The 23,120-nt window shown below is 42.7% G+C and overlaps 1 protein-coding gene across 2 annotated transcripts in view; it reads right to left on the reverse strand.

Annotated features, from left to right (window-relative positions):
• ABCA1 (ATP-binding cassette, sub-family A (ABC1), member 1) overlaps nucleotides 1–23,120 on the reverse strand; it is a 166,645-nt gene that overhangs the window by 93,455 nt on the left and 50,070 nt on the right. For both annotated transcript variants that reach the window (XM_006886906.1, XM_006886907.1), the window contains 3 exons: nucleotides 18,173–18,266; nucleotides 13,517–13,658; nucleotides 12,047–12,165 (listed from right to left, as the gene is read on the reverse strand). In XM_006886906.1, the coding sequence (XP_006886968.1) occupies nucleotides 12,047–12,165; nucleotides 13,517–13,658; nucleotides 18,173–18,266 (355 nt within the window). The remainder of the gene's footprint in view (nucleotides 1–12,046; nucleotides 12,166–13,516; nucleotides 13,659–18,172; nucleotides 18,267–23,120) is intronic.

A 23,120-nucleotide genomic window follows, 5' to 3' on the forward strand; every position in this document is an offset into this window, starting at 1 on the left:
TGGTGCACATGCATGGTGCGGTGGGCTCGCTGATGGGGAAGCAGCAAGGAGGGCCCAAGATCCCTGGCTACCAAAAACTACAGAGTGGATATATGCGCACGCAAGGCTCCAATGGCACATGATGCCCCTTACACCGGTGTGTGTGGGTGCAGTAAAGCAGTGCAGTGTGGTTCACCAGCTCTCAACCTTGGGGGCTCACTGTAAAAACCAACTAACCAAAATAACCCCAAACCCAATGCCCTAATATCCAGACCACATCCCAAAACAACTCATTAAAGTCATTAGGGATAAGACTCAGACATGAGAATCTTTTCAATTTCCCAAGTGATTGTGGTCAAGTTTGAAAAGTAACAGTATGGGGGAAAAGACGAGCAGTTTGGTTCCAAAAACCTGTTCAATGTGACTCTGGATCTGCTCCGTATTAGCTGTGTGGCTTTGAGAAAGTCACCTTTCTGAGCGCAAATTATCATACCTGTGAAATTAGCAGCATCACCTTGGAAAGATATGAGGATGAGAGGTATTCTGATATGAATAAAGGAATATTTAGATAAATGGCAGATCTTCTGTGAATTCTTATGAATGTAAGAACTCTTACAAGAATGTAAGAACAAGAAGAGAGAGATATTTTCATATGTTTATGTAAAGCATGAATAGTAAGTTACTGGCACATGACGACTCTTGATAAATACTAGTAATTTCATTATTATCAAAGAGGGTCTTTCATCCCAAAATGACCACTGTGCCTCGATGAATATTAGGGCAAAGTTAACGATGCAGTCCCTGCCTTCAAAAACCCACTGAGGACTGACAAAGCAAGTGAAGAGACAAACTGTTAAAAGAAAGCAGGAGGGCTAAGAAAGGCACAAGAGAGCAAATAATGAAAGCATCTGACCAAATCAGGTCTCTGCACTCTGAGCATGGCAGATGTGAAGCCAAAGTCCCGTTCTGGTAAAGGACAAAAAGTCACAGATCTCCTGACACAGTGCCGAGGGAGGAGGTAAGGTCTGCAATGATGGCTGCCCCTGGACATCCGGTAGTCATGGTTCTGTGAACGCCCATGGAAAGGAGCTCTGAAGAAGTGGTTTGGAATGAGCTGACTAAATGAACAACAAATGAACAGAGAGGAGATTGCTCAAAACCTAAGATTTGGTGAGTAGAAAAAAGGAAGAAGAAGGGGTATGATGTGAGAGCAGCAGCGTATGGTGGCGTGTACCTGCTGATCTCATTCTTCTCCATTATGACACCGAGCAGGAAACTATGAGACCAGAAGCCAAGAATATAAAGAAATCCAGATGTCTGGAAGGGCCCTTTCCCACTTAGCTGTGCTAACTCTTACCCCTTCTCATGACTTAGCCATGAGTCATCTCCTCCAGGAAGTCCACCCTGGCCTTACCTCTCCAGGCTGTATCTCAATAGCGTTCTATGCTTCCCTCAAGCACCACAGGGCTCAAACTGCATTTGTCTGAGCAAATATCTCTCTCCAAGGAAGAACACACACACATAGAGGGCCAGGACTTTGGCAATCCAGAGTGCGGACTCAGAGAAGACACTAGTAAATACTGGATGACTAAATAAATAAATAAATGAACATGAATGGATAAAATATTAATGGGCTGATGTGACTGGGAACCGACCAATCGTGAAGAAGCAGATCCACCTTGCAGTGGTTAGTGTGAAACAGAGGTGGATGTAAAACCCACCGGGGTCAAGGTAACAAAAGAGTTTCTTTCTGTAAGCTCAATCAGCTAAATCCCGGAAGGAAGAATATAATGCCTGACACCAGCCGACAATGAAAGACGGCTGATACCAACAGTGATGGGGAGAATGGCACAGGATCAGGCAGCGTCTCATTCTCTTATACGTGACGTGGTTGAATCATCTCGATGGCGTCTAATGAAAAAGCAACACTGTCATCATCCCCAGAAAGAAGCCCACCAGCTTCTCCCTAGTTTGCCCCTAAGACACACGCCTATAGAAGAGATTTTAAAACAACAAAACCCCAAGAAGTGATTTTGTCAGCTAAGATGTTTAAAGTGTGTGTGTCTCAACACACATAAGCACCTATGCGTGAATGTCCTATATATCTGCCTGCCTGAGTTCTTGAGTCACACAGAATTATTGAATTTCCACCGCTTATACCGCCTGTAAACTAAAAGGGTTCAAACGGATTGATTTTTCTATTTAGAATTTTATAGAAGAGGGTATAAATCCAGCATTTTCCAGAGAGCCTACAGGAATATATGCAGCACCATAGACAGAGTGGGCCTAGGTGCAATTTAACTGATAAGAAGGACCAGGTTAGGACAATTCTTCAAAATAAGACCAGGAGCACTTTCTAGAACAAGCAGTCACCGAGCCATTTATACGGGCCTCAATATTTCCATCTGTAAAACATGTGGGCTGGAGAAGGGATCGCTGAGATCTTCTTGGCTGTAGGACTGGAAAGGACGCTTGGAATGTAATGACCTCGTGACACACAGCATCAGAAGATCTGGATCTAAGTCAAGCTCTGCCATTTTTTAACTGCATGCCTACCATGAGCTTCACTTTTCCCTTCTTAGTATCTTAGGGCCTTGGATTCCTTGAATGTAAATCGGGATGTAAACGACAGAGCTCACTGTGTCAAGAATGTAAAAGTATTCTTTCCAGTTGGAAAGGGCTGGCAAGCACCAAGTACTTACACGGGTGGCCAGGAAAGACAGACCATGGGGACTGTGCTATGACGATATTCACTAAGAATCCCCATTGCAGGCAGGGCAACTGAAAGCCGCCCTCAGAAGGACCCTTGGCACCCACTCTCTCTCTTCACTCTGGACCTCAAGACTTGAATCCCAAGCCCAGCTTCCTTGATTTTGCCTTAAGAAGTAAACAGCGGTTTCATGCATCTTCTGAAAGCCTTGTTTTGAGTCTAGTGAGGATCAGGAGTTTAATGTTTACAGAACAAAACAAATGAAATAAATGCATGTGGTGGGTGAGGAAGAGGAGGAATCCTAACTCATCAGTATCTCTCATCAGCATCTCCCTGGCCAGGCCTCTGATGGGCAAGGAAGATGCTGGTTCACAGGCAGTGGACAATGTAGCCGGAAGAGGTCTGTGCAGACCCCAGGGAAGACCTCCCCAATCACTAGTGAGAACGGGACAATATAGGACAGGATTCAGATTGGCTGTACTGTCACTGTGAGTTGTACTCAACTCAATGGCACCTAACAACAAGAATTCTTTCAGGGGGTTCTGGTGGCCTTGTGGGTAGGGAGCTGTGCTGCCAGCTCAAAGGCACGTGGTTCAAATCCACCTTTCTCCTTTGGGGCAGCTGAAAGGAGAAAGATGGGCAATCTCCTGTGTGGTTCTGATAACAACAACAATGTTCCTTCAGCTTCTCGTCAGCCAGCCAGAGTGCAAGCCAGTCTCTACCCTGGGAGCAAAGGAGGGGAGGTGAGAGGCTGAGTGGAGGAAGAGAAGTGGAGCGGGGAGGGCAGCAGCCACAGGAAGGCGGAGGAGGGAAGCCCACAGCAGGAGCGGCCGGGGTTACTGTCGGTCAGTGCCCTGCAGTCCCCAGCTCATGTTTCAAGATTGCTGTAGTCTCCTTTGTTCAACAAGGGAAAGAAACCACAGCAATCAGCTGCTTGAGAAATGGGTGGGGGAGGCAAATGAGCAGAAAGGAGAAGGGGAGAAAGATCACGTCAGCACCCACAGTGAAGGCCCTCTTCTCAAAAGGACCCTGAAGCTCTCCCAGTCCTGCCCAGCGGGGCAGTGACCCAGCATGAAGCCCAGAGGGAACTGGGGGAACCAAGTACTAACTGGGACTTTAAGCAGCCTAAACTTGTCTGGCCTTGTAAGTAAGATACATTTCTTCACTTTCAAAGGCCTTGTGAATACACTTCGGTATTTTCTGTTAGGAATTATTTTGCTTTCCTTACTGCCAGAATGTGTTTTTATTTAAGGAGCACTGCTGTCAGAGAAGGGGTCAGGCAAGGTAAAGTGGCTCCTCCAGGCTTCTAAGAGTAGGTCACCTGTGAGCTGGGGTACACTCTCTGCCCTTCATCTGAATCTGGGCTTCTCAATCCAAGAGAAATGTCCTTCTCTCCAAACAAGGGACTGCTGAGGGGAATGGACACACACCCCAAAGAGCTCAAGTTTAAGGATCTGGTTCAAAGCCCAGTCTCAGCATTTACCAGCTGCGTGGTCTTATAAAAGCCACTCGGGCTTTCTGTAAATGGAGACCTGCGACACAAGAGAGGAGGGAAGAGAGCTCTAGGACACTTAGTTGACTCCACTTACTGCAAGAGAAACACAAGTTGAAAATTAAACAAGGCCAAAGAAAATGCAGAAAAGTCAGAGATGACAACTATGTGAAGGATCCCCAAGGAACAGCAGGATGTTTAGGGTGATGTCCCCACAGCCCGTAGCAACAGGCACCAGAGACACTAGAATCTTCTCCTGAGACCAAAAGGAAGACGATAGCCCAAACACTCTCATGGCTCAAGTATTTCTCCACTTTGAATTTTTGGTGGATACTATGTGTTCTCATTTAAGGAAGGCATGCCAAATCAAGGCTGCATTTCTAAAAAAAAAAAAATAATATGGATTTTTATATGTATTATGTAGAAAATTTATATATATCCCTCTCTACGCTGGGGTAGGAATATGCGCAACCGCTCTGGATTCTAGGAGTAAAATATGTGACACAAATGTCCATCTAGATCCCACAGCAGGGTACCCGAAAATGCAGGTGTCCTAAGCTGTGTGAATTCACACCAACATGGAATCTTGGGAAGAAAAGCAACTTCCAAACTGTAAACCAGAAGAAAAAACAAAACAAACCCACTGCTGGCAAGTCAGTTCTAACTCATGGCTACCCTCTACCAGGTTTCTAAAGCCAACGTTCAATCTAGAGGATTCAAATTGCCGACCACAACCTTCTGATCAGCAGCTCAACATACTACATATGATGCCATCAGAGCTCTTTAAATAATGCATAAGAAGCCAGAAATACCCTTTCAAAACTCATCTCCCAATAAACCAGCCCAAAGAGACAAATGCTTAGCAAACTCACACCTCCAGAATACCCTGTAAAAAACAGTAATTTGTGGCACATACTCAAAGAAAATCCTATCAAAACAGTAATTTGTGGCACAAACCCATTTCTTCCAATTCAAACAGTTCAACAGGTTCCCTCCTGACCCACTGTCAGGAGGGAAGCAGCAAGGGGCGGAAGCAGGTGGATGTCATCTGTTCCGTGGGCTATGAACAACTCAACTTACTTGTCAATGCAATGGACATAATGATACCAACCTTCCAGAGTCATTGTAAGGTTGGAATCTTTTGCAAAATTAAAATGTAAAACAGATATATCACCTGGGACACCTGGACTTTTGGATAAAGCACCACTCTAAAATTGTCCTGTCAGAATTAAATAGTGATCAACTGAAAACTAAACCCACTGACTTTGAGTCAATCTCTCCATTAGATTTCTGAGACTGTATATCCTTCTAGGAGGACAATGCTCATATTTCTCCCATAGAAATGCTAGGGGATTTGAACTGATGACCTTTCAACTAGCAGAGCAACTCATAACACACCATAACCACCAAAGCTTTTCTAGTGACAGAATGGCCAGAATTAGGAAGGTTTCACTGAGAAACAAAATCAAATCTCAAACTACTCTTTGCCACCCATGGGGTAAAGAAGTCTTGTATTGAAGAAGCAGGAGAGAATAAAAAAGTTCTCCTTGGATGTTCACAATTTGAAAATGTTTAAAGGCATTCTGATCTTATGGAGCACATGACGTCCTGTAATTGAGTGTCATTCTTTTCTATTCCCGTCTGGGTAAAGCTGACCTTTGATTTGACTTGGTTCAAGCATCATTTCAACAAAGCAGTCCAGCATTACATCCCCCTGATTACTGCCCAGGCAGGGCCGGGCCACCACCCTGGGTGGGAACTAGCAGCCTGGGCTCTGGGGTGCAGGCAGCCTGGCTCTGACAGGTCTGGGAAACAGTCTCACATTAAGTAGAAAAGTCTGAAAACAAGACACTCAAAGATCCCAAATTAGAACTTTTGACAAGTGCATACAGAGCCATCTTTGAACCACAATCATGCAAAGATTTCAAGGAATGTCCAGTTTAACTACATAATGCTGAAGCAGCCGTCATCACATCTCTCACAAGATGACACACCAGCATCCAACAAGAACAGAAAGCAAACGTTTGAACTGCCACCCTCAACTTCAGTCACAGCCCACATGGTATGAGGGAGAGAGGAGGCAGTGAGTCACAGGAGATCCTTTCTACATAGGCCCTGGGAAAAGTGTCACCCGTGCCTCTGACCCAACGAGTCAGGAAGTGAGGTAAGTCTGGCCTTTCTCTCAGAAGCCCTCCTGCCTTCTTTCTGCTCCCAGCCCATCCATGTCCAGAGTCCTGTGACTCTGAGGAAGTTTCTGCTTCCCCAGGGCCTCCCTATTTACGACGCAATAATGAATGTAACAACCAGAATGGGAATTAATGGTAATGCTTATGCACTGTAGAGAAAGTAACCGAGGTTACTGAACACCTTGTGCAGAAATTGTGTCTTAATGTTCAGTAAAAACACAATAAAGAGGTAGCAGAGTTTGAAAGGCTGGGTTCTAAGCCTTGTCTTGCCTTTACTACTTGTGTTTTCTCAAGGTACTTCACCACTCTGACTTTAGTTTCTTCATGAATTTAAGAAGAATGAAAGAAAACTCTATACATTACAGGAGAATCTGTGTCTGCTTTACTAGTGCTTTTGCCCTTACGTGTTTATTCCCCACAGCATCCCTGAAGTGCTAATAGTATTCCTATTTTAACAGATTAGGGAACTGAGACACAAAGATGTTGCGGGGCTATGCAAGAACACAAAGCAGAGCCATGACTTGAACCCAGTCTGGCTGCCTCATCTGTTCTCCTGTCATTGTAATGTGTCCTCCACTCTATCCTGTGCCAACCTCGCCATCTCAAACACACTCATTCCACCACCTTAGACACTGAATTATACCATCCAGTGGATCTAAACAAGGTATTCATTTTACATCACCTTCCTCCAATTGCCTGCCATGGCCACCAATTTACTTTGTCATGTCCCCAGATCCTACCCTGCCCTCTGGGGCTCATATCATTTTGCCTTTCAAAGATCAAAGCAGAACAAAGACCCACATAAGGACTTCTCAGTGTGACCAATAAATCTACAGTCAGAAAGTTATGACTTTTCCCCCTAAGTGTAATCCAGTATAATGCTCAGGAATTGTTTCAAGTCTTGGTTGGAGCCACATCAGAAAGATCCGTCTGATAAACCAGATTTGGGCTATGGAGAAGGGTAGCCATGCTATTGACTCAACATAGAAATCTGGCCAAAAGCATTGAGACTTAAGCCAGCTATCAAGAGATATCCAGTTCTTTCCTCCACTCTTCTCCTTTCCAGCCCTTAACTTCAATGGCACAACAGATCCTCAAAAGGACATCTCTAGCCCAGTGTCAAAATGCCTAGAGTTCATTGTTCTTTCCTGGCTAAGTTCTAACATGCTTTAGAGGACTCTGCATCCTGGGGAGAAGATATTTCAAAAGCAACCTGTAACTGGCCTTGAATTGGGGGCGCATGGGAGTCCAGCTGCAACGTTAGCCCTCACTGTGGTAGCCAGAGGTATTCTAGTCCACACCCACATCACCATGAATGCAGTTGATGGCCAATCGGAGGAGTTAGGTAGAAAGTTAGGTAGGGTCCACCCTCCTTATTAATACTTGGATGGGAGATAGGTCACAGCAAACAGCCATGTAGGTTATGTGTTACCAAATCCAGGGAGTGTGGCTTACATGGGGAGTACCAGTCACACAAACTACAGGGCATAGGGTATCCCCACAAACCTGTCCCTAGCAACCCTCAGCTGTCTCACCTACCAAAGCCTGGCCCTGTCCTACAGGTCTTGAAAATGATCTCTGTGGTCTCACGGAGTTATAGTCAAAAGATGACGGCCTAGTTGTCACCTGGGACAAAGCAAAATCCCTGGAGCAGTAACCTTGTTTGAAGACAGAAGTTGCTGAGTCAGGCACACATGATGTCTGGCTTCCAATTCCCGCACAAACCCCACAGCCTTGTCCACAGCACTTGGGCTGTGCAATAGCTGATAAAAGAAGAGAAATTTCACAAGCCCCACAAAAGCCCAAGAATTCTCCTCAGTACTGTTGTTGTTATGTGCTGTCAAGGTGGCACCAAGTCACAGCTGACCCTCCAGGGAGCTCTCAGAGGCTGTAAACTGCACAGAGGAGACTGGCCATTTTTCTCCCATGGAGCAGCTAATGGGTTAAAACCCCATGTCTCAGGACAGCAGCACAGCTCTTTATCATTAGGCCACCAGAGCTCCCTTGTCCTCGGTGTAATACGTGCAACAATGAGGCTGAAGGAGCAGGTGCAGGGGAGGCAGGTAGACAAGAGCCTGGAAAATTTTGGTTCTGGGGCAATGAGACAACTGGGGAACTTCTTTCAGGGGATGTGAAAATGAACCACTCCAGGAAGATTTCCAAAAACCGCCAAAGTTAAAGACCTGTTGGCTTCTCTGTAACAACTTGACTTCTCATCTCTAGACTCCAGATTTGTGAGACAATAATTTTTGGTTGTTTTAAGGCACTGGTTTTCAGTGCCTTGTTAAAACAGCCAAAAACTCTATTCATGCTACTTGGAGTAGAATCAAGGGGCCACCTCAAGTTCTTGCTACTGGGAGTAGAATCAAGGGGCCACTTCAAGAGGCTTGGTCTGGAGGATAGTCAATAAGACTCATCTTATCACCCACAGATGACTTCTCATCCAGATGCCAGCAAGTAAGTGTCTGAGATGAGATTTTCAGGGTGTTTTGCCAGGGTCCTGATGTAAAGGCAAGGAAACTTGAGTCCCAGAAGGGTTGAGCAAATCAGCAAATGCCAAACAGTCAGCCAGGGACACAGAAAGTAAACCAATTCAGATTTATTGTGTGTCAACGATGTGCTATAACCACTCTATCATAGTGTCCACAGATTCCACCTGATTTAGTGTCCTGTGATTAAGTAATTTTCATTTTTCAGAGAAACTCAGAGTCAGAAAGAGTCCAAAGCTACACATACCTAATGAAGAACAGAGCCAAAGCCTTTTTCCCCCCCAAAACTTATATCAATATTAAGCCTCAAGCTCTTTCCCTTATTTCCAAACTTCCAGCCTTGGTCCAGTGACTCAAGTAAGAACAGAGGTACTTATCAAAAGCTCTGATGCCAAGAAACCAGGGAAAGAATCAAGTAAAATGCCTGGCAAATCAGAGCCTAAAACTAAAATGGGGGTTTTTTTGGTTTTTTTTTCTATAATTATATTTTATTAATTTTCATAAACATTTACAGATATTTTGGGTTTCCATTCATTCATTGTTACACTATTCTCTCTACCCTCCTCCCAGTTTGTTCTTGTCCAAATGCCACAGTGCTTGTCAAAGCCAGTTCTGATTAATCTCCTTTGTCAGTGTGTCCTTTGCCATTCCCTATCACTCCTCCCTGAGAGAGACTTCACCTGAGTCATAAGGAAAAGGGGATGGCGTATTCTCTTAGCTACTTCCTGCTGAAAAGGGACGCTGTGGGTTTCAGGGTGAAGATCTTCTCTCACTACTCTAAAGGGCCCCTTTGGCAGTAGGAAACACATAGACTATTATGGAGATTGATTTTGGAATTTAGATGCACTCTTATTGATTGTGCTTGGCCGTACATGTTCATATCCTTGAAGATGTATCATGGGGGTGTTGCAACCTAGAAGACACAAATTTGACTAACAAGTTATAAGTACATGAGTCCAAAAATTATGGAAAAGTAGAAGAAAAGATTCTTTCATTGTTTTACAAACCCTCCCCCAGGTCCCCTCCACCATGTAGCCCTCGCTCTAGTCTCCTGTGATGACAGAAATACCTAGTTATATATCTCTTTTAAACAGTTTTCTCCCTCCTCTGTTTCAGTGCAGTATACATTATTGAACCCATTTTGGTAGGACATAGTAACATACGGTATCTAAAAATGTTCAGCAGAAAAGAGATCAGGATTTTCCCTTTAGGTTCAAAAATCCAACTGTACCATGAAGAGGCTGAGAGCGAGGACCTTGCAGTGTGGTGTGTTTAAAAGACTGCACTATTTTTTTTATGCAGCACGTAGGGTCAGTGCCACAAAGCAGAATCAACTTGATGAGGCTAAGTTCTTTTTTGTTTTGTTGCTGTACTATTTATACACAAGCAATCACTCTGTAACACAAACTCTGATTTCCAGATTCCTACCACAGGGCACTTTATTATAAAAGCACTTCTTTACAGTTTCACTGTCTTAATTATTGTTTGTAAACTCTTTTCTTGTGATTTGAAGGAGTTTGCAAAGTGTATTGGCTTTTTATGAAATCTTTCAAACATGAAAAAAAAAGTTACACCATGCTTGTAATGCAGTTACTATAGAGTGATTGACCTCCTTAAATTAATTCTATTTTCCCTACACTTGTTTTTATTTCTAATTTACATTACGATCATATACGTCTGAAAAATTAAATAATAAAAAAGATTAATGTACTTAAAAAAAAAAGACTGCCATTTTTGGTTGGCTACACATGGAATATGAGTCAAGAGCATCATGTGAATGGCAAAAGTCCTACTACAACCTCTGACCGCACAAACAGAAACACGCTGCCCAGGCCAGGAAGGAAAAGGTCGTTTTGATCTACACTACTGTACTGCTGTAATCTCTGGTCAACTTCAAGAAGGACACAGACACGCTGAAAGCCAGGCAGAGAAAGGCAGAAACTGGAAGGGAAAGTTCCATAAGCAAAATAGAGGGGAGACAGAAATAAGGCAAAACCAATAAAGCTGTCTTTCAAATCTTTTCAGGGAAATAGATTCATTCTCTAGAAGAGATAGGAGAGCAATAACTATTTTCTGACAATTAGAGCTATCTATCGTCAAAGCAATCCCAGTATGTTATGTGCTGGGTTGTTATGCAAGCGTCAGAAGTTCAAATCTACCAGCTACTCTGTGGAAGAAATACTGGGACAGAAATATAAATGTGAAGTCTAGGAACCCAATGGAGAGCTATCATGAATATTAATTTAGTCAATGGCAGTAGTTTGGTTTCAGGGGATTTCTTCTCAAAATGAGCTGCTTCTGACAAGGTTACTACCACTTTGGGGAACTGGGTAGGTAGTAGGGGAAGGTTATGATGAGGACAGAGCTCCGGCCAGACCAACCCCAAGGATCCTTCAAACTCTGACAGCAACAGGACAGGAGGGCTGAGCCCACAGTGTTCCAAAAGAAAATCAAACCAAGTGAAAAGGTGCTTTGCTGGAGACACTGCAGCAGGGAGCCCAGATGGGGATGGGTAATTTCTCACTGATAGTGTCTAGAACTGCTGGCGCACACTGCCTGTAAAAGGCAGACTCACTTGTCACGGACTTACTGCTTACCAAGTCTCAAGGCCATGCACACTGTGACTGCCTCTACCCCGCAGGCTCTCCCACCACCCCCTGCTGCCTGGACTGCCAGTTCCATGACTCTGCAGTCGGGGCCTCACTCAGCAAACCGCCTGCTCCTTTGACACTTCCTCCTGGCATGCCCTAACTTCTGGGTACTCAGCACATCAATAGAGACGGCTTCACTTTTAAATGAGCAGCGTTCAAACACTCATCAGGTTAAATCAAGTGACAAGGGAAGATAAGTTGCACTTTCCTTTTTTTAACCTTCACTTATTCTTACCAAATTGCTACTTGAATTGCTCTTATATATACATAAGTACCCACTGTCTATAAATTTCCCCCATGGTTCATCACAGTCAGCTCCAACAGAGAGAGAGAGAGCGCGACAGAGACAGAGGCAGTGTCTGTAGAAACCAGCTTCCCCAGTTTCTTCTCAAATGATTCCTGCAGAAAGGTCACAGAGCCCAGCTAGGGGATACACTTAGTGAAGAGGCCACAGGAACAATGTCAGGTCACTCCCCTCCCCCCCCCCGGGTGTAGATCAACTTCCAATTGCAAGAGGACATAAGAAGGCTTCTGCTTACGTGAGCGGGAATTCTCAATCTGCTGTAATGTGCTCATAACTTTGTGAATGTTCTTCATGCTGGTGTCCTTCTGACTATACAGAAGTAGTCTCTGAGCATCTGAGAACAGGCGGGACACTCTGCAGGAAAACAAATAACTCAGTTAGGCCAGCTGCCTTTTCCAACAGGGCGACAGGTACCAACCACTGCCCCTGCCTGGCTCTAAGGATCCCCAAGGGCCAGCCCTGAACCACTCCCACTTCTCCCCACAGGTCAGGTTCACCAATTCTTTATACTCCCAGGCCTCCTTGCCCTGAATGCCTGCCCCCACATGCCCACATAACCAGATCTAAGCATACTTCCCCACGTCTGTCTGTCTGTCTCTATATATCTCCTTCTGTCGAACTCAAAGCTCAAACTCACTGCTGTGGAATCAACTCATGACTCATGGGACTTTGGAGTCTGTTTACATGGGAAGAGAGTGCTCATCCGCCTCCTGAGGAACTGCTGGAGGATTTGAACCAGCAGAGATGTGCCCCTGTTGGGCTCACACCCTATGGATTATACCACCGGAGATCTCTCCCCCAGCGCTGACTCAGCCAGTAGGCCCAGTGCCAAGGACCTAGGATACCAGTAGGGACCAAAAGAAATGTGCTCATTTCTTACAAAAGGAATATAACAATAACAAATAAATATATAATAATGAATTAATACTATTATTATGATGGATGATTGTAATCTTTCTAGAAGCACAGTTGTAAAAGATAATTTTCTTTATGTTTTCGTATAGATAGCGGAGCCCACGAAGAGTACAAAGCATAGGATCCTGTCTGTCCCCGCTGCAGCTACCTCAGAGCTGTCTTCATTCTAACTCATGCCACAGTCCGGTGCCTTCCACTCTTCCAAGTCACACTTGGCAAACATAACGTTTAATGTCGATAGTTGAAGCCCACAGTCAAGAACGCAAAAGCTAAGGAAGCAGCAATTTGGTCGTCAAGGAGCAGGCAATCCAGGGAGCTCTACCGTCAGCAGAGTGACACAGCGGTAGAATAGGGACAGTGACAAAAGTCAGCACACAGGATCTGAGAGTGGAGAGGGCAGAACTCTCAAAGCCCTGGCTGGCAAGTTCCTTGAGGGCAGGGATTCTCCACCTGGTTTTACAGTCCCAGGTCCTACAGCCAGCTCTTTCAGAGACATAATTTGCTGAAGGAGCAGACAAATGAATGAACAGAGTTGAGGTGCTGTGCCTTCTCTCCCCACTTACCACCCAGTCATAACCACATGATCGCTCCACCTGAGAAGTAACAGAGGCGTTTCCACAGCTTTAAGGCCTGGTTTTAATTCTTTCCTCCTTGTGTAGACTTTGTCACAGAAATACTTATAAAACCCACTTCTCTCAAATCCAACCATTCAAATTTCCCCAGAGGACACAAAGTGAAGGAAAAACATTAAGTGGCAAGTTTGGAAAAGGAAACCTGATCTGTTACTTACATGGATTTATTAAAGTTGCCAACAACTCCGGGAGCCTCACCAGGAGTCGGATAGCGGAAACAGGGGTTGTTGGCATTACAGATAATCCCCTGAACCCAAGGCAGTGTTCCCGCAGAGGGCATGGCTTTGTTTGGAAAGTGACCTGTTGAAATCAGGAAAAGAGAAACACAGGGAGAAGCATTACTTCAATTGTGTTACATGATTCTTGGACTTGGTTAGAGGCTTTTGTCTCTGTGGACTCCACACATACAGTGTCACACGTTCCTTACAGCCCAGAGATCTCTGGACTCATCTGACCCTGGTTTAGACACTGGCACCCCATAGCAGGCCTCTCTGACCACAGACAAGGTTTCTCAACCACTTGGACATCATCTATAGAGTGGAGGGTTCGTGATTCCAATCATGGAGCATTAATGAAAAGAATTCATTAAATCATGCAGGTCAAGTATCTGACAGGACGCCAAGACCTCATCTGACACTAGTTGACCACCCCTCCCCTTCCCTTCCTATCTGCCTTTTTTCCTTCTATCCATACTCTAGGCAGAGGCAACATCCAAAGCATAAAGTCACAAAATCTGATTCACTGTGGCCACCCTCTGCAGGGACTCTGGCCTATTGAACATTTACTTAGGTAATCTCTTTATCTCCCAGTTAATAGTTCAAGGAAAACCAAACAAGGCCCTTTGCCTAAATCAGCTGCTTCTCATTCAGAGAAAATTTATGTAATCCAACCCCATACACAGAAGACTAAGGGGTTCTTCTTAAACCCCTTAAACTCCAGGAGATGACATTAAAAGACTAAGGGATTCTTCCTCATAAACTCCAGGACATGACATTAAAAGCTGTGTTGGTGAAAGGCAGCACAGGGCAATAGAAAGTAAAGGTAACGAAGTCTGTACTGTGGTGGCTGAAACAAAGAACCTTCCCCATCAAATACAAGTAGAAGAAGGGCTTGGCACTGCACATACACAGGACGGGAATGAAACAGAGTAACGGGCTCCTACAGCCAAAGCAAATCACCAGGACTTTGGTGGACCTGGAAGAACTAAAAAACCTTTATGAAGAAAAATTACACCCTAGCCCTTTATTCTCAAGGACAAGACCCTGCTCACGCCCCCCCCCCCCCCCCCCCACCTTAGCTCTCAACTTTCTCAACCCTGTTCTTTCAGCCTATTCCCAAGCTGACAGTGAAAATAAGCAAATAAGGTTGCAAAAATGGACACCGGAATGAAACACCATGACTGTCAAGGTGATTCTGACACACGTTGATACCTTAGGACAGAGAACAATCTCACAAGTTTTCCAAGTTTGTCAATTTTTACAGAAGCACAGTGCCTAATCTTTATCCTAAGGAAACAGCTGGGTTTGAACCACTGATCTTTGAATTAGCATCCAAATGCTTAACCTCCCATGCCACTGGGGCTCCTCACAAGAACACTGGTGAACAGAAAAAGTCTCATCTGTCTTCTACAGGTACAAAAATTTCACAATATTTTGGAGACTGTATCATCTGGAGTCAGGTATTTGGGCTCAATTATTTCTCCAAAGTCACAAAGTTAGAGCCAGTATTCAAACAACCGTCAATTTATTCGACAGGACAACACTATTTTACACCACACCGTCTTGCCTGCTTGCTATAATTTCTCAGAGAATTGCCTAGCAGAACTGCATCTGATGTCCTGAGTACTTTCTGGAGTGGGGGGACCTCAGGGTAATGTGTAAAAGAAATAAATTTTACCTTTACTCATCAATCAACGAAACTCCTTGCTATTCCAAAAGATGTGAGAGAATTGCCTCGCATGCCCATAGATTAATAAGACACATTCATTAATTTCATACTCTTTTCTTTTTTGGTATAACAAAGAAGCCATAGCTGAAGGAATATTTTTTATGAATTTTGTGATTAAACCAAAGCAACAAAGAAAAAGCCTGAAATGTCTGATGTATGTCAGTAAATCAGCAGTTACATTATTGCCGCCATGTGTCATTAAGGGCCAACAGAAAGTTAGCCTATAGGCCAGAGGGATTCCTAGGTCACCTTCACAGGAGCACATCACCAGTTCTATGCTCCCTGTGAGTGGCTGCTGGGGTCATAGCACCAGCTGTTCTGGTTAGAAGCTGAGCATTTATCACTGCGTTAGTGCTCAGTTAAGGACAAAGAAGCCCTGGTGGCAGGATGGTTAAGAGCTCGGCTGCTAACTTAAAGTTCAAAAGGTCAGTAGTTCAAACCCACCAAATGCTTCTGGGAGAAACTACCCAAGTAACCTGCTCCCGTAGAATTCACAGCCTAGGGAGCTCTACAGGGGAGCTCTGCACACTGGGTCACTAGTCACAAATCAACCCAAAGGCAAGAATAACTACATGTGTGGTCAAAGAAATGAACTCTGAACCAGAACACGACTGAAAGACCCACCCCCCATCCCTTTTCTGGAAGAAAGATTTCAGCAAGTCCATGAGGGCTGGATGGAAACCTGAGAGAAACTGATTAGTGGCTGGGAAAGTGACTGAAGCAGTGGAAACGAGCTTATAGCTCATCTACAAGTAAATGTAGATCCTTTCAATTAGAACAACTGAGAACAGTTGTTGAAAACAATGACAACACATGTATGAGGCAAGTAAATCCATCCCTCATTAAGTGGCATGGTTAGGTCTCAAAGACCAACTGACATTATACGAAAATGCAGGACGTCAATATCAGATCACAAAATGGGTAATAACTACATCACTGCATGACTGCCAAACACTGAGAATGGCCCAGCCAGGATGACACGTAACTTCAACAGTTACACTCTCACCTCAGACCTCATCATTTTGTTACTGCCCGCTGTACACTGCTAGTGTGCAAAATAGTTAGTCCATTTTGCACTATCATAAATGTGAAACATCAGATAATGAGAGTCATTAAGTGAAGAGAAAGTGTACTGTTCCCATTTTAGAGATGAAGAATGGAAATACCAAGCATAATACAGCTGTGGCGGATAATACAAGCAGTGACCTGCCTAAATGCTGAAGCCCAGAAATTGTCAAAGTCTGCCTATGTGTTAAATCCAGGTTAATCGAGAGTGTGGGCTCTTTGGCACTGAACTGTTTCTATGCCCATTATAAAGGACATAATTAAAGTATCTGCTTAGGAGCCAGATGACCTGGGCTTTATTTCACCCCTATTATTTACTATATAGTAAATATCTAAAGATCTATAACTGAGAGCAAGCAGTCATGCCTTCTTGAGTCACGATCAAGAATTCATAAACTACTACACCACATGGAAGAATCTAGAACAAACTATATACTGAGTGACGAAATCAGTCACCAAAGAACAATTACTATATAAGACCATTATTATCTTCTTACTATGCAAAAAGTTAAGGAAAACATTTATACACAGATAGAAATCAATCTTTTAGAGATTTAACAAGGATGAGAAAGGAGGGAGTAAGGAGCAAAAATTAATAGAAAGTTGGGTGAGAGGAACAGCAATATACAATAAGGGCTTGATTAGACACTATAATTCATTACCAACTCTAATTAGTGTTATAAAACAAAATACTTATGAACGAATAAATGAAAATCAGTATGATTTACAGGTACTCACATGACTTTCTTTTTAAAAAAGAAAGCAAAAAATAATAAATTAAAGCAAATTATGATAACACAGGGTAGAGATCATAATCAAATGAAATAATATTACTCAAGCTATGAAGTTCTATACAAATGGTACTTAAAGCTATATATTCCATGCTCTTCAACTGTGTAAGAATGGCATATCATATGAAAAAGACTGGCAGGACCGGGTGATAGTGGTGTCAAAGCATGATTTTTTAAGGCTATTCTTTAATCAATACTTACTATACTACCAATAAAGTTATTTCATTTTTATGATTTAAAATGCATGAAAGAGAATGCAGTTGCTATTATAATTACTGTTATCATCATTCCTTACCACTCATACCTTTATCAAAAAACTGGAAACCTAAACTTTCGGTCTTAAAACTTACGCACACCCATGTTTATTGTGGCTTTATTCACAATAGCAAAGAGCTGGAAACCACCTAAAGGCCCATCAACAAAGAAGCTGTGGTATATTCATACAATGGAATATTATGCAGCACTGAAAAACAAGGAACTCATGAAATATTATTCAAAATGGGTGACCCTGGAGGACATTATGCTGAGTGAAATATCTTAGTCACAAAAGGACAAATATTGGATAGGGCCACTGTTGTAAAACAGGACTGACATCAGGGTTGAGGGAAGACAGAGAAGGAGGGGATGAATGATGCATACTGCATTGAAACAGATGAGGGGGAAAAAACTATCTAAAAGGCATACATGACTGAGTATTCTTGTCATGTCAGGAGTCCAGAATGAAAGTTGCACAGTGGAGTGGACTTGGGGGGAGGGATTGTATAATAATGAAAGTGTTTTACTTTTCAAGAGTGAACTGAGGGACTGAGGGTGGGCAGAGAGAAAAGTGCAACAATGATTGAATGGAAACCCTAAATCTCTGTAAACGTTCACTAAAATGTATAAATTTTTTTAAAAAACCCTTCTTTGTTTCTTAAGGTTAGCTTCCTCTGAAAACATAAGTCTAGCTTGTGACCAGTCTGTATTGTGCTGTTCAATTGGGAGTCTCACGCAGGACTCCAGAATACTCACATTCATGTTGTTCATAGGGTGGATAGCTCAACCGAACAGCGATCAGGATCAGGAAGATAAACAGAGGCCAGACCACTTCCAGGAACAGCTGACACTGAGCAGAAAACAACACAGAGCACTTTTAATTTTAAAAAATGCATCAATACCTAGAATTATTCAGCCTTGAGGAATATAAAGAAGAGTTAATTTAAAAACTGATCAACTTCCCCAGCCCCTCTCACCACTGTCCATTTGCGCTCTAATAACATCTAACTGTTTGTAGTTCTCCCTTTACATTTTATTCCAGATTTCTTTACCTTCTGAAGCAAGGGATGATACTGCCACTCATTTTACAAGCTTCAATCTGGCAAAACTGTATTAACCTCTCAGAAGACTTTCTCCTGCTTTCCCATAGTACCCAGTGCATAATCCTCTGGTGGAATTTTCCCCAAGTTCCTGAAATTGGCTGTTTCCATCACTGACTTCCACACCACACTGTGAGTATACCAAGAGCAGGTGCTCCGTCCTATCTTTACATCTCTGTTTTAGTACAAGATCACAAAGGTAATGATTACTTGTTGAAAGGAATGTCCAGGACAACATGCTGTGCTTTAAACACACTCTACCTCTGCTCCTAAACACACCCAATACTAGCCCCCTGAGGCAAAGAAAAGAAGTCCAAAGAATAAAAATTCATATTCAGTTCTGTATAGACATGTGTGCACCGTAGTCTGGAAAAAGTTGGGATTAAAGTAAATTTCTTTCCAATTTTGTCAAACGGGTTAGAAGACCATGAAATCTATAAGCAAGTTTGATTCACTGGTTAAAGCAATGAGACTTCTGTAAAGAAAACTCTGTTCAACATGTTACCAAGAGTTAAATAAGCAAAAGGATAAGGAATTGCTGAATTTAACGGAACCAGTGCTGTTTGGATAATTAATTTAATTTAAAAAACCAAACTCACTGCCATGGAGTTGATTCAGACTCACGGCAAACCTCTGTCAGGTATCCAAGCCACACAGTTTTCCCCTTAAAGAAAACTGACCATCCTTCTCTTGAGAGGCAACTCGTGCATTTGAACTGCTAGTGCTATTAGCCGAGTACTCACACTCATAATCCCACCAGAGGTCCTCAGACAAGTATTCACCCTGTCTGAAATCCCTCATCTCTTCCACGTCTTTCATTTCCTGATTCCAAGTTCTAATTAGAATGAACATCAAAAAGCCCAGGGCCTTCATGGTGTCTTGTGGCTAACAGTAATTGTCACTGTGGCTTTACAGTCACAATGCAAGACTGATATGTAATTCTCCCCTTTCCAAAACTACAGACGTTTCTGTCTTTGATCCTTAAATTCACATATTCTTACTGTAGAAATTTTGAGAATTAAAAAACATTATTGTTGTTGTGATATGTGCTGTCAAGTTGCTTGTGACTCCTAGCGACCCTATCTATGTACAATAGCCCTGCAACCTGCTCCATCCTGTGCCAACTTTACTGTCTCTGACACACCTACCCTCATTACCCCAGTCACTGAATCAATCCATCTCATCGATGGTCTTCCTCTCTTTCTCTGTCCCTCCAGCATTCCAAACATGACGTCCCTCTCCAAGGACTGGTCCCTCCTTGCAACATGACCAAAATATTTCAGACAAAGCCTCAGAATCCTTGCCTCCAAGGAGCAGGCTGGCTTCACCCTCTCTAGGAAAAAACATTAAGAACAGAAAAACTTAAATATAAAGAACCTTTACTCCTACCTCCTTGTGATTGATGAGCCAGTAAACTAAGCCAACAGTAATTCTCTATTAATGTTTTTGTCTTTTTTTTTTCTAAATATGACCGTCCTGAAAGAAGTGCAACTAGAGTGCTCCTTAGAGGCAAGGACGGTGAAGCTCTGTTCATCTCACACACTTCGGGCATGTTGCCCAGGAGGGACCAGTCCTTGGGAAAAGACTTCATGTGAGGAAATTTCAGAGAAAGAAAGGAAAACCTCAACGAGATGAAATGACACAGTGACTGCAACAATGGACACTAGCATGTTACAGATAATGAAGAAGACGGGGCAAAGTTCAGATCTGTCATCTATAGGGTCATTAGGAGTCAGCATCATTTGACAGCACATACCAACAACAACAATAAATACACTGCACTTTAAACTGCACAGTATATATAATTCTGTCATTTAACATTATACTGGGGGCATTTTCCATGACATAATGTTGTTGTTTGTTGTTGTGTACCATCAAGTTGGGAGTGACCCATAGCTGACCCTCCAACAGGTTTTCAGAGACAAGTTAGTCGCACAGGATGAGACTGCCCATCCTTCCCCAAAGGAGCAGCTGGCACATTCGAACCACGTACCTTTGGATTGCAGTGCAGATTCTTACCACTAGGCCACCAGAGCTACCTCATGATACAATACAGTCTCTTTAAACACAGCTTTAAGCGATCATTTTTTATATTCTTTTTTAGCTATAGAATTTAACTTTTCAACTCTGACTTGAAACTTCAGAATGTTTTGATTTTTAGTCATTTTTACTTACTGTGGCATTTTAAATAACTAGTTGTAGATGTTCACGTGGTTTACATTAAACTTTTAAAAAATGTTCTTTTGGAAGGAAATACAACAAAAGAATAACAATGGATGTATTAGAATGATAACATGAGGGATTTTTTTCACATCTTCCTGTGTTATTTAAACTTTCCATAATGAACATTTATTACCTCTCCAACAGGACAAACAGGAGGGAAAAAAATAAAAACAAAACAGAAAGCACTGTTACCTTGTTATTCTGAAGAATGGTTTACTATAGATAGCACACCAGGAAATAAGTAAGACAAATGAGCCCTTCTCTGGAAGAAAGCACACAGACAAACGAGGTCCCCAAGATCAAAGATGTGGCTAGACTTGCTAAATATTCCTGTAAATAACCCCAAAGAGGAGCACACACTGAAACTGCCAAGCTTGAAGTGACAGTGGCCTTTTCTACCAGCTGAGTTCCCCAGCTCCCTGGTGCCTTTATCAGCACTTGGCACAGCAGGGGCCCTATTTATATAGGAGCTTCTAGCCTCGTGTCACTTTCTTCTCACTAAGCCTGCCTCATGCCATCGGCTTAAAAGATGTTTGTTGAGTAATGAAATGGCGTTTATAAGAAATTGACGATAGAAATAAAAATCTGTAGAGTCCTTTGAGAAAGCAATTTGACAGTCTGTGTTCTAAAGACAAGGTTTATCCCTTTTGACCAAGTAATATTTCTGGGAATTCAAGCTACAGAATGATATTTAAAATATCGAAAAGCTGTATGCGTGAGGTTATTTATTAAGCCACTGTAACTCCAAAATACTGGAAACAATGTCATTGCATAGCAAAACGGAAATTACTGTGTTAGAGCACATCCTCTTGACAATATAAAGTCGTTACAACATTGTTTATGAAAAACAGAACATGTTCACCACTACATAATACTAGTATAAAAGGGCAGAACACAAAAAACATCCCAAGCTTACAACAAAATAAAACCTGGAACATGAGAAGGAGTAACAGAATGCATATCTAATTGCCTCCAGGGACAACTGCCTCCTTTGTCATAAAACTGGAAAATTGTGGTAGTCCTAACTAGCATTACTGAGCATTTTCAATCCAAGATTCTATGGCAGAATTCTTATCAGAAAGTATAAAATGCAAAAATGTCACAGTCCCATACATCCAGTTTAATCCAGATTTTTCTGGAGTCATGAAGACTGGATGAACAACCAAAAAACAGGGCCTTGAGATAATCTTTACATCAAATATATTCTCTACATATTTTTTTTTTAATGTGTGTGTGTGTGTGTGTGTACCATCAAATCGGATCTGACTGGTACAGAAGGAGACTGTCCCTCCTTCTCCAGCAGAGCATCTGGTGGATTTAAACAGCTCACATCGGGAAGTGCAGTGCAGTTTCCTGCCACTAGGCCACCAGAGCTCACCAAGAAGTCTTCCTATGTTAAACCAAACAGTAATTTAGCTTAATTGCTCTGCCTTGAGCTATGCACTCTTTGAAGAGCTATCTATATGAGATCAAATTGACACCAACTTGAAAGGTTAGAGATGAAATGTAGGGGGCAGCTGATTTCTGTTATTGGTGAAAGTGGCTGACCACCTTGAAGAACATCCTCAATGTCACCAGAACTGCAATTAACAACTCCTCCACTGGTGGATGTTCTGCTGTACTCTCTTCTCAGCAACAACAAATGAATCATTAGAAAACAAAAACCCAAAATATCTCACCTATCAAAGACGGCAAAGAGAAGAATTTAAAAAAATTAACGATAATTATAAATGAATTCAGGAAAAAGAAATAAGCTTAAAAATTAAATGAAGTAAGATAAAGAGTCATCCAATTTTGAGGCTCTAAAGTATCCCTTTACACAACAAATAGTGTTTGTTTAAAAGATGATTATTAAATAAGGAAAAAGCCAGTATGTACTAAGAACATTATATACAAATTTTTTTTATGAATTTTTCTCAGAACCCTGTCAGGGAAGAACTACTGTTATCTCCATTTATATGAAAAAGGGTAAGGTTCAAGGAAGAGTAAGTCACAGAGCTAGTCCGCAGCAGATGAGATTAGAGGCCACTTCAGCTAAACTTTGGAGGCCATGTCCTTAATCGGTGTTTCAAATGAAATTTTCCTTAGCACAGCATGAGGCCAGAGAGCAAACGACCCCCCAGGTGGTTGTTACTAGGTGGCCTCAAGTTAACTACGACTCATGTTGTTGTTGTTGTTGTTGTTATGTGCCGTGGAGTCCTTTCCGTTTCCAACTCATAGCGACCCTATGCACAACAGCCCTAAACCCTGCTCTATCCTGCGCCAACCGCACCGCCTCTGAAACATCCATCCCGATTACCCCAGTCACTGAATCGATCCATCTCATAGGGGGTCTTCCCCTCCTGCGCTGTCCCTCCACCCTCCCAAGCATGATGTCCCTC

This window comes from Elephantulus edwardii, unplaced genomic scaffold (assembly GCF_000299155.1).
Source record: "Elephantulus edwardii isolate Elephantulus edwardi_28Jun2011 unplaced genomic scaffold, EleEdw1.0 scaffold00052, whole genome shotgun sequence".
NCBI classification, from domain to species: Eukaryota; Metazoa; Chordata; class Mammalia; order Macroscelidea; family Macroscelididae; genus Elephantulus; species Elephantulus edwardii.